At 36.3% G+C, this 17,625-nt stretch overlaps 1 protein-coding gene across 19 annotated transcripts in view; it reads right to left on the reverse strand.

Moving 5' to 3' along the window:
- The window catches only part of SYNE1 (spectrin repeat containing nuclear envelope protein 1), a 569,990-nt gene that overhangs the window by 384,336 nt on the left and 168,029 nt on the right, over positions 1-17,625 (reverse strand). For all 19 annotated transcript variants that reach the window (XM_016428964.2, XM_056818948.1, XM_056818954.1 and 16 more), the window contains 2 exons: positions 1,161-1,273; positions 447-615 (listed from right to left, as the gene is read on the reverse strand). In XM_016428964.2, coding sequence (XP_016284450.1) covers positions 447-615; positions 1,161-1,273 — 282 coding nt within the window. The remainder of the gene's footprint in view (positions 1-446; positions 616-1,160; positions 1,274-17,625) is intronic.

The raw sequence follows: 17,625 nt of genomic DNA on the forward strand, positions 1-17,625 counted from the left end.
GATCTTAGGTTTAAGTACAGTTGAATATCAATAATTCATGCTAATAAGTTGAAGCATGATGGTGCAGTGCATAGAACCTGGATTTTGAGTCAGTAAGCCTGAAGTACTTCATTGTGTGGAGGCATATGTGATGATAACGTGTAAGCATAATTTTTATAATGATCTAGAAAAGAAGTGGATATGCATGGCATGCATCTCATGGAATAACCAAGCAGTTTCCCTTGGATAACATACTTGACAAAGCAAAATTAAGCATCCTGTAACCTTCAACTTTAATTACAAAGGGTTAACAAATATGTGTTCTACTTTAAAATAATCTGAAAGGTCATAGAATAGCATCAGATCTAATGAATACTTCCTAGTGTTTTTCTTTCTCCAATTATTCCTAATTTCAAAGATGAAATTGGTAGGTTTTCAGTATTTCATTTTAAGGAAACTTGACTTACAATGTAATTCTGTAGAAGTAGCTCCACTGTCTCCCTTCTTCCATATTTGATGATCCAGGACTTTAACTTTGACTCTGCTAAAACTAACAGTGACAACAGCCGGTATTTTAATTCCAGGAATTCCATTTTCATTAGGTGTAGTTCCGAGGCAGATGAAACAAAATTAAACCTAGAAATTAAATGTTCTCCACTTAGAGAATGTTACCAATAGTAACAGAGTGATGCTTCTTAACCTGTTCTGTGTGAGCTGTGTTTAATGTGAAATATAATGCAATGATTAAGGATCTTTTAACTCTGGCTGCTCATTAGCCTGGCTTAGAAAAGCATTCCTCTTCTAATTCTGTGTATTTAAAGGCATAAATTATCAATTCAGATTTTCAGCTTAGTTCTTTCCTCTGCCAACTCATCCTTCATCTGTTTCCTTTTGCAATATTACATAATGTTCCTTACAGTACTGAATAACAGTATCACCTATAAAAAAAGCATTCCTTTATTTTTCAAGACATTTAGTTTTCTTCTTTTTCCATTATTGATAAATCAGACCCAGCTATCTTGGCACAAGGATCAGAAACCTGGGATGCTACTGGCTCCCATGTTTATTCACCTAAAGCAAGCCCTGGTTTGGAACACATGTGCTGAAAAATACCAAGAAACAAGCAGTCACTATGCATTCTAAGAGACAGACTTGAATTTAAAGCCAGAGATTTTCCTTACCTTTCAGCCATGTCCTCTAACTGTTCAGGTGGAACAGGGACACCATTAACAGACCTGGTCCGGTGGATCTCATGGAATGCCTTCCTGTGGCCATCTATGTTTTTAAGTAGATCCTGGCATGATTTTAAAAAGAAAGAAATACTGCTCACAGGAGGCTAACTGAGAAACATAATGTTAAGCCTGCAACGATGAGTCAATGTATTCAACAATTTGATCCTGCTGCCACATTTGTAGGCAGCTTTATGCTGTTCATAAGCTCCTAGCTTTTACAGAGGCTCAAGCACTTACATGTAAGACATTATGCTGGAACTGAATCTAATCACTATGGCATCTTTTAAACACACATGACACTGGCACAACAATATCATTCTGAGATTTTAAAGAAACATGAGCATGGTTTTGATTCTGTGATTGCTTAAAAGTAAATTTTAACAGATTCCACAAAAATATGTTGATTTTTCCATGATTTTTCAGGGTTGTCCATTTGGGGAAAACCAAAAGCATAACTAAGTTAACTCTTTATTAGCAACAGATACTGCTACTGATTGCTTACTGCTTACTGGAAATAATTAATTCTCCTAAATATATCTTGTAAAACATGAAACTAAATTCAGACTCTCTCTCTCTCTCTCTCTCTCTCTCTCTCTCTCTCTCTCTCTCTCTCTCTCTCTCTCTGAGCCCCTCAGTGATTTTATTTAATTATTTCTCCACGTCATCAGTCTCATACCTCTCCGGTTTATAACACTTGTCTGTACTCTGTTGTCTTCTAACTCTGACCTTTCTGGCTCATCCAAGAATGAGAGGAAAGGACAAGATGAAGAGGGAGGGAAACATATATATCTTACTCTTTAATTTTTAAAAGCTATTAACCTAAGTCCCCTGTTAGGTCTATAGCTGTTTACTAAGATACTGAGATACACTCTGAACTATCAAAAGATTAAAAAAGATATGAATGTATTAGGGAGACTGGTAAATGAGACAGCCTCGTGCTAGAAGTATACAGATCAATATCTGGCAAGCCTACTTCTTAACATATATAATGGAGAATCCTACTCCACTTCAGATCATGCCAAGATATTTCTACAATTATTTCCCATCTTTTAGACAGATTGGTAAGGCAGAACTGGTTGTATGTGCCAGAGAATCCCACAAAGGAGGAACTTGATCTCTTTTCTCCTGAGCTGTGTTCTAGTGAGGAGATAAAAACTCCTATAAACACATGAGCTAGAGGAGAGGTAGTAGCAAGAGAGGCAGCAGAGCAGTGGCCTTCTGCTGCCAGTCATCTAACATCAAACATGGGCAAAACTTGGTGATAACATGACCTAGCTCTTGCTTCTCTGTTATTTCTACTCTCTTATGTTCTTGGACCAAGATGCATTGAAGACTGTCATGAACTTGGGAGCTTCAATAGGTGCAAAGTCTATACTAGAGTTGGGCGATAGCCCAAGTGATCTTCAGAAACAAGCCCCCAGAGATCCAGGGATGAGAATGAATAATGGAATTTTGCACCATTCAAGTCCAATGAGTAGCAACTTACTTGACCTAGACTAGCAGTGGAGCAATGGCAGCCAGGAGGGCCTCAGTAGGGTGAATTCTGTATAGAAAATATGTTAAGTTTTAGCTTAATCTCCTAAGGACCAAGATGGTAGAGTGTAGGGGGTTCCTTTGGTTTAGGAAGACCTGCTTGGATTGTTCATGCTTTATATTTTCAGTAACATCTCTTAAATGATATTGGGGGCCAATGGTTAGGTTAATCAATGTTAAAAGGGAAATAGTAACTGTAATTAGCAATTCATATTGGGAAGAACACACCAGAATAGTCATGAAAATCTATAGAATTTGAAATCCTTTCCCTAGAATCTGAAGAGGAAGATATAATGTGGTTCTGAGAACCTGACATGTTAATAAGAGTGGGAGTTGGAATAAGAACCTCCGGAGCATATAGCTAGCTGCCAGTGAGAGTGGGAGTCTATATAAGAATAACCAGTATTTATAAGGACTACAGGGATAAATTTGCCACTAGAGTATTTGAAAATTTTCATTCTGGGGAAAAATATAAAACCGAAGAACGAGTGAAGCTTAAATATCAAGTAAAAAATTAATGGTTTTCTAAAAAGATTTCATCTGATATATATTCAGATTTTTAAATCTCATTTCTTGGTCCTCACAAACTATATGGTATAGCAGAAAGATCAAAGCTTGCTGAATTAGCAACATATATTTCTGTTCAAGTTCTGCCACTGACACTTTATGATCTTGAGAAAATCACTTTATCTTCTGGGCCTCAATTTTCCTTAATTACAAAATTATAGTGCTTGATCAGAAACCTCTATATTCTTTTCTAGTTCTATGAATCAGTGGAGATCTGATGGTATGTCATGTAGTTTTTTCCCCACATAGAACATCCTAAGAATGACTAACATCTCTCTGAATACATCCTAGTTGATCTCAACTCATTTTGGGAAGTTCTCTTTTAGCTCTGAAATCAAATTGGAAAAACCTCCCCTATCTGGAATACTCTCCCTCCTCCATTCCACTTGGACCCATAACTTCTTGATTAGGGAAATGCAAATTAAAATGACTCTGAGGTATCACTTCACACCTATTAGATTGGCCAATATGATAGAAAAGAAAAGTGACAAATGTTGGAAGACATAGGAAAGCTGGGACACTAATGTACTGCTGGTGGAGTTCTGATCTGATCCAACCATTTTGGAGAGGAATTTGCAGTTATTCCCAGAGAGTTCTAAAGCTATGCATGCCCTTTGATACAGCAATACCACCATTAGTTCTATATTCCAGAGAAATAATGGGGAAAAGACTTATTTGTATAAAATAATTCATTGTGGTTCTTTCTTTGGTGGCAAATATTGAGGGTTGTTTGTCAATTGAGGAATAGCTGAATCAGTTGCAGAATGAAATTGTAATGGGATACTATTCTGTTATAAAAAATTATGAGTGGAATAATTTTAGAAAAACTTAGAAAGACTCATGAACTGATGAAGACTAAAGTGAGCAGGATCAAAAGGACACAGTAAAAAAGTTGTTCACAGTAACAGTAGTATTTTGGGAACTTTAATAACCTAATTATTGTAGCAATAGAGTGATTCAAGACAATCCCAAAGATTCATGAAAAAAAATGCCATCTGCCTCCAAAGAACTGATAGACTCTCAATACAGATTAAAATGTATTATATTTCATTTTTTTGTTTTGAGATCTTATCTAAAAAATTACTAATATGGAATAATGTTTACTATAATCACACATGTAAATTCTTTATCAGATCACTTACCATCTCAGAGAAGGGAAGAAGAGAGGAAAAGGGAGAATTTGGAGCTATTTTTTTAAAATAATATTTAAAAATATAAAACAAATAACAAAACCAAAAATTAAGTTATCATACTGAGATACCAAAATAAATTCATTATGGAGACAAAAAATCCCCACTACATTATAATAATGAAAGAAAAATAATTTTTAAAAATAAGATGGAGAGCCTGCATCTGGAAAAACATGATTAATTATAAGGGAAGTAGATACAAGAAATTTTGAGTATGTGCAGACTTTTTGTAACTAATTCCTGTCTGCTAGACATATGATGAAGAAGAGACTTTTACCTGAATCATCATAATTAGAATACATTTAAACTCATCAGTTTTTCTAGCATGGCCTTCTTCCAGACTTGCTGGCATTGGAAGTATCCCTTCTGAATTTCAAAAGGTCAGAAAAGTAAGTCATCAAGAGGTCTAGGAATAGCATCTTTGGTGCATTTGACAGCAAGTTAATCTTATCATCAAGGAGAATGGGGAGAATGCTATACAGAACATTTTTTTTTCAGTCTGAGCCAATACTCCTAAGGACTGTGTAATTAAAATTTGAACCCTAGAACTACGATTCCTAGCATCCCCTGTTCCTTCTCATGTTAGGTGCTAACATAGAGAGAATATAAATTTTAGGTAGCCCTGCCTCTCTCTCTCTTTCATCTTGTAATTGCAGCTGGCTAAAGTGGACTTTCTGGGAGAGGCGAGAGAACTATTCACATGGTTTTATGTTGGTTAGATAATTATGCTTTTATACTTCTATTTCCTTTTTATTACTTTACTTCAAGTGATTATTAATAAACTTTATAAAATATAATATTTGGAATATTGGACATTGATTTAAATCCTACATTTTTGACTATGTGAAGTCTGGAGTTTAAGACCCTTACTCCTCTTGAGTAGAGCAGAACAGATTAGCTTTAAGGCTACCACCATTTGTCTAAAACTATAAAGTTTTAGAAGCCCCAATGCCTCCTGCCACTTCCCAGTGCTTCTAATGTCTATATTGCTTTTCTCCCACTGTTGCCTTCCACTGCTGATTGCCTGCCCAAGAGTCATTTGGAAATAGAAGGGTACGATCTAAATCCCATTTTCTCTTCTTATACTGAAAGCAGCTAGATAGCCACTGCTCATTGTGACCTGGTAAACCAGGTGTGCCTTTTTTTTTAGCAACAATTAGCCTCTAACCCTCCTGACTCCTTTCACCTGGGGGAAGCAACACTGCCCCCCCCCCCCACACACACACAACCTAACATTTCACAGTCCAGAATCTTGAAATATTGGAGGAAGGTAATAATTACAGGTCAGTTTGTTATTGTTGTTGTTGTTGTTAGAAGGTATTAATTACTGGGCTATATTGAGAAAGTTTACTTTATCTCACTCCTAGAAGTTTGCTCTCTTTTAAGGCCTTTCATAAAACCCCGTGTGTCTAAAGCACTGGGGTCTAGGTGCCCCTCAGCTAGTATACCAGCATTCCAACTTGGTAGAATATGTTCCCTTGTGTTTTTACTCCTGGAGGGCAGAAAGGAAAAATACTCTTCCAAATGTCTTCACTTTACTCCTAGCCAGTACATATTAGGGTAGCGCCACCTACAAATAGGAAGTAGATTTGTAACCAATTTAATAAGCAGAACTGTAAGCATGGCTTGGTTTCCTGCCTATCTCAAACAGCTCCCATTCCTGGAGAGCCTTACCAAGCTTGCACAGCTCAAAGTTTTCGGGTGTCTTTTCTTACTACTGTTCCTGGGTGTACTTGTCTTTGTGATTAGCCTGAGTAAACCTGAGATTGGGGGGGGGGAGGGGATTTGTCCCTCTAAATCCCCTTGCCATTTTGGCCTGCCCATTTCTGCAACACACCCAATATGGGGTTCATCCATATAATGCTTAGTACAATTATGAGGAACCCCAGAGGTGTGACCAAAGGAACCTAGATGGATGATGATATTGGGGAGAGGAAGGAATTTTAGAGAGTCTGGAGGTAAATTTCTAGCTTTTCAGACTTCATTGCTCACTGTTTCAGTTTGTTCCCATTCAAATAGTGAAGAAGTCTCTTGTAACAAAGCTATTGTGGTTGGAGAAAAGAACTCTTGAATTCATTGCTCACATCCTGTTACATATATTGTATTTGCTGACTATTTGCTTTAAGATTTAATTTTGTTTTTTAAGTTCACATATTGATTTAATCTAACATATTCTGTTACACTGTCACTTTCTGTTACTGTGTTTTGGCTATTAGCTATATGTGCTGTTACATTGTCTTTATTTGTACCTCCCCCTATGAATGGACTGGAGAAAATATTATTGTAAAAGTCCATAAACAACTTGCGCAAACCATTCTCCATGGAAAATCCACAGGTCTTTATGGATTCTAGGTTTGTTGCCAGATCTATTGAGGTCACATGTTGTCTGAAAAGCCTTTTGTTCCTTTTTTCCCTTCTTAATTTTCATATAGATGATGATGGATGGACTGAATCAAACTGATTACAACCTGTATACAACCTTTGGAGAATTTAATGACCTAAAAATTTAAATTTATTTTAAGGGGTCTTCATAAGTGATTTTTCAGGATATCTAGGAGTACCACTACCTCTGACTGGTCATTTAACTGCTTTTGAGTTGTTTGTAACAAAAGGTAAGGGTCTGTTTAGTAGTTGAAGTGAATAGCACTATTGTATTCCCTACTTCTGCATTTATAAAAATGTAATGGATAAAACATATAAAGACATGCCTTATATGGCTGTTATAGTCTCATCTGGGAGGTGGGAAGGTTTTCCTAGGGGGAGTGGTACCTCTGGATGGCTCTTGAGAGGGAGCATTTCCCATGAAGCCTAGTGGCTTCTGGATGGTTCTTATATTTCTAAATCTTCAGCTTACTCTAACTTTCCACTAGAATGATCTAGATTTTTGGTGACATTTTAGACCCATAAGGATTTCATTGGAAGTACAGAGGTTTGTGTTCTGGGTTCTCTCGCCAAATTTTGGAATTATGGCAGTGATAGGCTTTGTTAGAAATATCTTCACCAAGGTTGAAAGATTGGCCAAATCTGGAGAAGTTGTGACAAGTATTCATGAGCTTCAAAGGTTTTGTTTTTTGTTTTTTGTTTTTTTTTAATGTCACACAGTAACTCATGTGAATCCTATATGATAGCGGGTTTGTTTGCTATTGTCATTAAGTGGGTTCTTGTGATTTGGGGGATTTTGACACTTCTTTGAATGTGCTTTACCTGTTATAGTACTGTTTTATAAAGCTGTTACTTGGTGAAAATCATTTGCACTCATCCTGTGGATCATGGCTAAGTTAAAAAGGAAATGGATCTCATTTTTGGGTGAGAAACCTTTGTATTATGCATCTTCTTGGTAACACAGTGTGTCACTGATTTTGAACTATTTATTTTTTATTTTTTTAATTTATTATTATTATTATTGTTTCTATGTGCAATAGAATATTTGAGTTTTTCTCTCTCATTTTTTGTACTTATAGGACATGTTACCAGTATTAATGTGATTTTTTTTTATTTTTCACTAACATAAGTTTACAATATCCATTAGCCCTAATATTAATGCATACCTAAAAGCTTCAGACTATGGAAACCTGCCAGTGATTGTTAAATATTATGGGAATATATATAAATATATTTTATTATGTTGCACATTATGATTGTGTCTAATTCCAGGAGTAGGAATCACAAAAAAGCAATTATACAGTGCCAAGAAGCACAAGATCAAGGAGACTAACCAATCCTGGTGAGATTGATAAGCATATGTGCCAAGATAGAGGGCTTGTTTTGGGTTTCCAGGAAGCAGCTGTTTGACAACTTCAGATACAGGATTTCTCATGTCCAATTCATACGAAGTACCTAACTTTAGTTACAATTCTGGCTCCCTATCCCTGAGAGCAATGGTAAAATCAGACCAGAAAATGCTATTTCCTATTGGCTACAAAATTTAGTCCCTTTTCTGTCTTTCATGAGTATGGAAATTGTCTGTAGTACTGGTTGCTGACTGGGTAAATGAATATAGCTGCTATGGTCCTACAGGCTTGTGGGACATAAATCACTTCATTAGACCCTGATTCTAGGACCAGTTGTGGGCTTATTATTGCTTACTCAGAATTTTTTTTTTTAGTTACCAAATCATTTATTAAAATTTGTTTCTACATCCCTAAAGAACTCTTCCTGTAAGGTCAGTTCAACCACTCAATCTTGGTCTCTAATCCAAGTTTCTTCCCACTTTATCTATGTGGTTACATAGTTGCTTAAATAATTTTCCTGAAGCATAAATTTGATCATGTCACTAAACCTACTCAATAACATCTAGTGTTTCCTTTTTAACCATCAAGATCAATTATAAACTCCTTTGGCATTTAAAACTCCTAGCAACCTGGACCCTTTTACCATTCCAGTCTTCTTCTTTTTTTAAATAATATTTAATTTGATCATTTCCAACCATTATTCATTAAAGATAAGGATCATTTTCTTTTCCTCCCCCCCACCCCCCATAGCCTACAAGTGATTCCAATGGTTAACACATGTGTTCTTGATTCAAACCCATTGCCATGTTGTTAGTATTTGCATTAGAGTGTTCCTTTAGAGTCTCTCCTCTGTTATGTCGCCTCAACCACTGTAGTCAGGCAGTTGCATTTCCTTGGTGTTTCTACTCCCACAGTTTGTCCTCTACTTATGGATAGTGTTTTTTCTCCTAGATCCCTGAAGATTGTTCAGGGACATTACGCCGCCACTAATGGAGAAGTCCATTACGTTCGATTATACCACAGTGTATTAGTATCTGTGTACAATGTTCTCCTGGTTCTGCTCCTCTCACTCTGCATCACTTCCTGGAGGTCGTTCCAGGCTCCATAGAATTCCTCCACTTTATTATTCCTTTTTGCACAATAGTATTCCATCACCAACATATACCACAATTTATTCAGCCATTCACCAATTGATGGGCATCCCCTCATTTTCCAATTTTTGGCCACCACAAAGAGTGCACCTATGAATATTCTTGTACAAGTCTTTTTCCGCATTATCTCTTTGGGGTACAAACCCAGCAGTGCTATGGCTGGATCAAAGGGTAGACAGTCTTTTATCGCCCTTTGGGCATAGTTCCAAATTGCCCTCCAGAATGGTTGGATCAGTTCACAACTCCACCAGCAATGAATTAATGTCCCTACTTTGCCACATCCCCTCCAGCATTCATTACTTTCCTTTGCTATCATGTTAGCCAATCTGCTAGGTGTAAGGTGATACCTCAGAGTTGTTTTTTATTTGAATCTCTCTGATTATAAGAGATTTAGAACACTTTTTCATGTGCTTATTAATAGTTTTGATTTCTTTAACTGAAAATTGCCTATTCATGTCCCTTGCCCATTTTTCAATTGGAGAATGGCTTGATTTTTGTACAACTGGTTTACTGCTTTATAAATTTGAGTAATTAGACCTTTGTCAGAGGTTTTTGCTATGAAGATTGTTTCCCAATTTGTTGCTTCCCTTCTAATTTTAGTTACATTGGTTTTGTTTGTACAAAAACTTTTTAATTTGATGTAGTCAAAATTATTTATTTTACATTTTGTGACTCTTTCTAAGTCTTGCTTGGTTTTAAAATCTTTCCCTTCCCAAAGGTCTGACATGTATACTATTCTGTGTTCACCTAATTTACTTATGGTTTCCTTCTTTATGTTTAAGTCATTCACCCATTTTGAATTTATCTTGGTGTAGGGTGTGAGGTGTTGATCAATTCCTAATCTCTCCCACACTGTCTTCCAATTTTCCCAGCAGTTTTTATCAAATAGTGGATTTTTGTCCCAAAAGCTGGGATCTTTGGGTTTATTGTATACTGTCTTGCTGAAGTCGCTTGCCCCCAGTCTATTCCACTGATCCTCCTTTCTGTCTCTTAGCCAGTACCAAACTGTTTTGATGACTGCTGCTTTGTAATATAGTTTGAGGTCTGGAACTGCAAGGACCCCATCATTTGTATTTTTTTTCATTATTTCCCTGGATATCCTTGATCCTTTGTTATTCCAAATGAACTTTGTTATGGTTTTTTCTAAATCAGTAAAGAAATTTTTTGGGAGTTCAATGCGTATGGCACTAAATAGATAAATAAGTTTGGTAGGATGTTCATTTTTATTATATTGGCTCATCCTATCCATGAGCAGTTACTGTTTTTCCAATTGCTTAAGTCTAGTTTTAGTTGTGTGGAGAGTGTTTTGTAGTTGTGTTCATATAGTTCCTGTGTTTGTCTCGGGAGATAGATTACTAGGTATTTTATTTTGTCTAAGGTGATTTTGAATGGGATTTCTCTTTCTAGTTTTTGCTGCTGAGCTGTGTTGGAGATATATAGAAATGCTGATGACTTATGCGGGTTTATTTTGTATCCTGCAACTTTGCTAAAGTTGTTGATTATTTCAATTAGTTTTTGTTTGAATCTCTAGGATTCTTTAAGTAGACCATCATGTCATCTGCAAAGAGCGATAACTTGGTCTTCTCCTTGCCTATTTTGATGCCTTCAATTTCTTTTACTTCTTTAATTGCTACTGCTAGTGTTTCTAGTACAATGTCAAATAGTAGAGGTGATAATGGGCATCCTTGTTTCACTCCTGATCTTATTGGGAATGCATCTAGTTTATCCCCATTGCAGATGATATTAGCTGATGGTTTTAGATATATACTGTTTATTATTTTTAGGAACGACCCTTCTATTCCTATGCTTTCTAGTGTTTTTAATAGGAATGGGTGTTGTATTTTATCAAAGGCTTTTTCTGCATCTATTGAGATAATCATGTGATTCTTGTTGGTTTGTTTTTTGATGTGGTCAATTATGTGGATGGTTTTCCTAATATTGAACCAGCCCTGCATCCCTGGTATGAATCCTACTTGATCATAGTGGATGACCCTTCTGATCACTTGCTGGAGTCTTTTTGCTAGTATCCTATTTAAGATTTTTGCATCTATATTCATTAGGGAGATTGGTCTATAATTTTCTTTCTCTGTTTTTGACCTGCCAAGTTTTGGAATCAGTACCATGTTTGTGTCATAAAAGGAGTTTGGTAGAACTCCCTCTTTGCTTATTATGTCAAGTACTTTGTATAGTATTGGGATTAACTATTCTCTGAATATTTGATAGAATTCACTTGTGAATCCATCAGGCCCTGGGGGTTTTTTCTTAGGGAGTTCTTTGATGGCCTGTTGGATTTCATTTTCTGATATGGGATTATTTAAGAATTCTATTTCTTCTTCTGCTAGTCTAGGCAGTTTGTATTTTTGTATATATTCATCCATATCACCTAAATTGGTGTATTTTTTGCCATATAATTTGGCAAAGTAATTTCTAATGATTGCCTTAATTTCCTCTTCATCGGAGGTGATGTCCCCCTTTTCATCTTTGATGCTGTTAATTTGCTTTTCTTCTTTCCTTTTTTTAATTAGATTGACCAGTACTTTGTCTATTTTGTTTGCTTTTTCAAAGTACCAGCTTCTTGTCTTATTTATTAAATCAATAGTTCTATCACTTTCAATTTTATTAATTTCTCCCTTAATTTTTAGGATTTCTAGTTTGCTTTTCTGCTGGGGGTTTTTAATTTGATCGCTTTTGAGTTTTTTTATTTGCATTTCCAATTGATTGATCTCTGCTCTCCCTAGTTTGTTAATATATGCACTCAGGGATATGAATTTACCTCTGATTACTGCTTTGGCTGCATCCCAAAGGTTTGAAAGGATGTCTCACCATTGTCATTTTCCTCGGTGAAATTATTAATTGCTTCTATGATTTCTTCTCTAACTAAATGATTTTGGAGTATCATATTGTTTAATTTCCAATTAGTTTTTTATTTGGTTTTCCACGTACCATTACTGATCGTTATTTTTATTGCCTTGTGATCTGAAAAGGCTGCATTTATTATTTCTGCTTTTCTGCATTTGTATGCCATGTTTCTGTGACCTAGTGTATGGTCAATCTTTGTGAATGTGCCATGTGGTGCTGAGAAGAAGGTGTATTCCTTTTTGTCCCTATTTATTTTTCTCCGTATGTCTATTAATTCTAATTTTTCTAAGATTTCATTCACTTCTTTTACCTCTTTCTTATTTATTTTTTGATTTGATTTATCTAAATTTGATAATGGTTGGTTCAAGTCTCCCACCAATATGGTTTTACTGTCTATTTCTTCCTTCAATTCTCCTAGTTTCTCCATTAGAAATTTGGGTGATTTATTATTTGTTGCATATATGTTGATTAGTGATAGTTCCTCATTATCTAAAGTCCATTTTAACAGAATGTAATTACCTTCCCTATCCCTTTTAATCAGGTCTATTTTTGCTTTGACTTTATCAGATATCATGATTGCAACTCCTGCCTTCTTTCTATCAGTTGAGGCCCAGAAGATCTTACTCCATCCTTTAATTCTGACCTTTTGGGTGTCTACCCGCCTCATGTGTGTTTCTTGAAGACAACATATGGTAGGGTTTTGGATTCTAATCCATTCTGCTATTTGTCTACGTTTTATGGGTGAGTTCATCCTATTCATGTTCAAAGTTATGATTATCACTTGTGGACTCCCTGGCATTTTGATATCCTTCCCTATTTCTAACCTTTCTTCTTCAGCTCTAACTTTTTAATCCAGTGATTTATTTTAAATCAGTCCCCCTTGTCCCCTCCCTTGATATATTTCCCTTTCTAGCCCCTCCCTTTTTGTTCCCTCCCCCACCCCCTCTTCTTCCCTCCCTTTTTTATGTTCCCTTTCTCCCCTACCCCCATTGGTTTTCCCTTCTCCCTACCCTTGTTGGGTAAGATAGAATTCAAGATCCCAATGGATCTGGATGTTCTTCCCTCTCAGAATTGATTTCCCTGAGAGTAAGGTTTAAGTAAAAAGTCTCTTCCTCTCCTTCTTATAGGAGTTTTTTCCCCTCCCCTTCCCGTGTGAATCTTTGTGTGAGAAAGATTATTCTATTTGGTCTTTCTTTTCTCCCTATTTACACATTAAATTTTCCCCACATATTAATATACATAGATTGATATAAATATAGTCCTTATAGAAGAGAGTTTGAATTAAAGAAAAAGATAACATTTTTCTCCTTTTCCCTTTCCTTCATATTTACCTTTTCAGGTATTCCATGCTCTTTGTTTTTCGATATTGAACTTTACACAGAGCTCTGGTCTTTTCTTTGTAAAAACTTGGAAATCTTCTATTTTGTTGAATGCCCATACTTTCCCTTGGAAGTATATAGTCAGTTTTGCTGGATAGATGATTCTTGGTTGAAGGCCCAGCTCTCTTGCCTTTCTGAAAATCATGCCCCATGCCTTACGGTCATTCAGAGTGGAACTTACAAGGTCTTGTGTGACCCTTATTGGCATTCCTTTATATCTAAATTGTCTTTTTCTGGCTTCTTGTAAGATTTTTTCTTTTGCTTGAAAGCTTTGGAATTTGGCAATTACATTCCTGGGAGTTGTCTTGTGGGGATTTAGTGTAGAGGGTGTTCTGTGAGCTCTTTCAGTGGCTGTATTTCCCCCTTGTTTTAGAATCTCTGGGCAATTTTCTTTGATTATCTCTTGTATTATGATGTCAAGTTTGCTGTTTATTTCTGGCTTTTCTGGTAGTCCAGTTATTCTTAAATTGTCTCTTCTCCCTCTATTTTCCAAGTCTATGACCTTGTTGGTGAGATATTTTATGTTCTCTTCTAATTTCTTGGTCTTTTGGCTTTGCTTTATTAATTCATGCTTGTTTTCTTCCAGTTGGCTGATTCTGACTTTTAAAGCCTGGTTTTCCTTTTCAGTTTGGTCAAACCGATTTTGTAGATGGGTGAATTTCTTTTGCATTATTTCCCACTTTTCCTCCCAGAAGACTTCCATCTTTTTGATCATTTCCTATTAAAATTCTTCATGGGTTTGTGGAGAGTTTCTGTTTACTTTGGAAGGTTTCGGGGCATTTGCTTGTGTTTCCTCTTCTATCTCTTCTGTGTTTTGTATTTTTGCTCCATAAAATGTGTCCAAAGTCGCCCCCTTCTTCTTGTTTTTCTTGGAGTGTTGAGGCTTTTCTGTGCTGTTTGCCATCTCTATCTGTGTGGGGAGGTCTAGCTTTTCTTATCTCTGTTTGGCATTCAGAGGCTTTAGCCCCAGGCAAATTGTCCGTTCATGGGTGTTACTGCTCTCAGTTCCCTCCTGATGCTTCTTTGTTGCCTTAGTCCCACGCTCTGAGCCTGGCTTTGCACTGTCCCCAAGGTATCTCAGAGCCTTTGTGGGCCAGAGAGGCCTGCACTCTGAGGGGGGAGGGGCCACAGCTTCCTGGAGCTCTGAGGGCTCCTGATAGGATTAACTTCAGTTGGGTTGGATTGAGTGTGTCTTAAAGCAGGGACCTTTCCTGAGACTGGGACGGAAGGATCCAGCCAGGGGGCTACAGGCTCCCCTCTGTCTCTCTCTGTTTCCCGCCTGTCTGGGTACCCCCGCGACTTGCTCAGGGTATTTTCAGGGTGAGGCCTTCAGAATAGCCAGCCCTGGGGTCCTTTTGCTGGCTCTTAGGTTCCCACTGCTGCCTCGGACTCAGCACTCTGGGTTGGGGGGGGGGGGATGGGTCCTGGGACCTTCCTTCTGCCTATACCTTAGATCTGAGTGATCTCGGGTTCTGGCTTTTAGGGGGCCGTACCTTTTGATCCAGGTCCAGGTCCAGGAGGAGGGTTCCCTGGATCTATCCTGTTGTTTGTTTTGAATTTAGGTGTCCTAGGAGCATACAGTTTGAGATCGGTAAGGAAGGGGTTTCCGGAGATGTGAACTTTAGCTCTCTCTAAGCCACCATCCTGACCGGAACTCTCCTCAGAATTTTTATATACTACTTAATGGTTATTTTTTTATGTTTTTGTCTTCCTTTTAACACTGATTCACTTACCTCATTACTCAGCCATTTTACCTCAGGTTGATCTGTGTGTTTGTTAATATCCTCCTCAGGGGGATTGTATAATTGTCATAAATTCTAGATTTATAAATTTTTTTTTCTTGTCTGAGAGTAATTTTAGGCATAAATTCTAGATTTATAAGTGTTTTTTTTTCTTGTTTGAGAGTAATTTTAGGACAAGAAACTTGTTACTTCCCCGAATCCAGGAAGAGAACTGTTTGGAGAAGGTGCCATGGAGATGTCTACAGAAACCTCACACAGCACCAAAGGATCCAGAATGAACTTTGGGATATAGTGAAATTGAATTGTGGGGGGTTGAACATACTTATTTTGAATGTATACTCTTCTGCCAAAGGGGACTGCCCCTTAATTGACTTTTTGTCAATGCACCTAGCAATCATTAGTTTTGTTCTCTTTCTCTTTTATTTCCCTCTTATCCCCAAATTATTGTAATTTCCCCTTAGAAAGTACAATATTTTATTTACCTCTATTTGAAGATCTTTAGAGATATAAGTTGGTTGTGTGTACTGATTCTATGGGGAATCTAGGCATGTACATCTGGGAGATTTCTATATGCTTGTTTCCCATGGGAATCACAGGGGTGACTATGTAATTAAAATTTTGAACCCTAGAACTACTATTGCTAGCATCTCCTGTTCCCTCTCATGTTATGTGATGACATAGAGAAGATATAAATTTTGGGTAGCCCTGCCTCTCTCTCTCTCTCTCTCTTCTTGTGACCACAGCTGGCTGAAGTGGACTTTTTTTGGGAGAGAGAAGAGAATATTCACGTGGTTTTATTTTAGATAATTATATTTTTATACTTCTATATTCTTTTCTTCCTTTACTTCAAGTGATTATTAATAAACTTTATAAAATATAATATTGGAGTATTTGGACATTGATTTAAATCCTACAGGACTAAAGTGGTTTAGGGGAAAGTATCTTCCCCCAATACTGGGGGAAATGCTTGAACCTCTGTTCCTACAATATCTTAAAAGTAAATATCTTTTTGTAAAAGTTAATTAGTCAGTAGGTTAAATGGAACTGGGAAGTTAACTACTGCCAAAAAAGATAAAGTAAGAGGATGACACCATCCTTGATGACCTAAATCAATAGTATTAGAGAAAGACACCCCCAGTTCTTAAAAGGTACCTCTAGAATAATGAGAAAGAGATATAGTGAGCCTCTCTCTGGAAGGCTAAGCCTGGAACATTCCTTAATTAACTCAAATGCTTTTTAGAATAGTAATAAATACAATAATCTTTTGTATTCTCTAAACATTTTAGACTCTTAAAATATGATCTGATTAAATAAAAGCTTGTCAAAGATGTCTAGTTCTGTTTTCATCAAAAAAATTCTTCATATGAATATAGATGAATTTCACAATTTTCCAATTATGGAATAGTTTATCAAATAAGTTTAAAATGAATTTAAAGTATAATAGAAATTAAGCAAAGGAAAAGATTGAAAGTCTTCAATACTTCAAGAATCTATGACTACATAAATACTGGAAATCTTTACATCATTAGAGATAATAATCTCTTTAAGAATTAATCAATTATTGAGAAACACATTCTAAGGATTAAAGGAACCTCACCATATGTCTAGAAATACTTCTTTATGAAAATCCTCTTTCCAGTATTCTTAAAAAGTGATTATCCATTCCTTTTTATTTAAAATCTCTAGGAAGAATATTCATCTTTTTTTAAAGGAAGCCCATTATATTTTTATAGCTATAATGTTTACACACACATTCATACATAAGTTAGATAAACTATACTGATAAAATAAATAGATGTGTGAATGACATCAAGCTGAATGGTGCCTCTCTACATCATCTCTCCAATATTTCTATTGCAGCTATCTATCACTAACTAGAATTCTAATTTCTCTTTCATGGACAGATCCTCTAAGAACTTGAAGACAGCTATCACATATTCCCTAAATCTTATTTTCTCCAAGTTATGTATCCTTAGGCTTTTAACCAATCCACTTATAGCATATCAAGGGTTTTCACCCAATTGGTTGCCTTCTTCTGGGCAATATTCAGTTTGTCAATGTCCTTCCCAAAATGTGGCTCCTAGAACTTACTATTATGTCTTCCTGTAGATTTCTTTTTACATAATTATATGATTGATTAATTTATAAAGGGATTGTATATATTTTAGTGAAGGGGAATGCCCATGTTTACATGTTTACATGCAACTCTTGCTTTTATAGAATATTCATTAGGAAATTAATGGAGCATTCATTATAAAACAC

The sequence above is a fragment of the Monodelphis domestica genome, chromosome 2 (assembly GCF_027887165.1).
Source record: "Monodelphis domestica isolate mMonDom1 chromosome 2, mMonDom1.pri, whole genome shotgun sequence".
NCBI classification, from domain to species: domain Eukaryota; kingdom Metazoa; phylum Chordata; class Mammalia; order Didelphimorphia; family Didelphidae; genus Monodelphis; species Monodelphis domestica.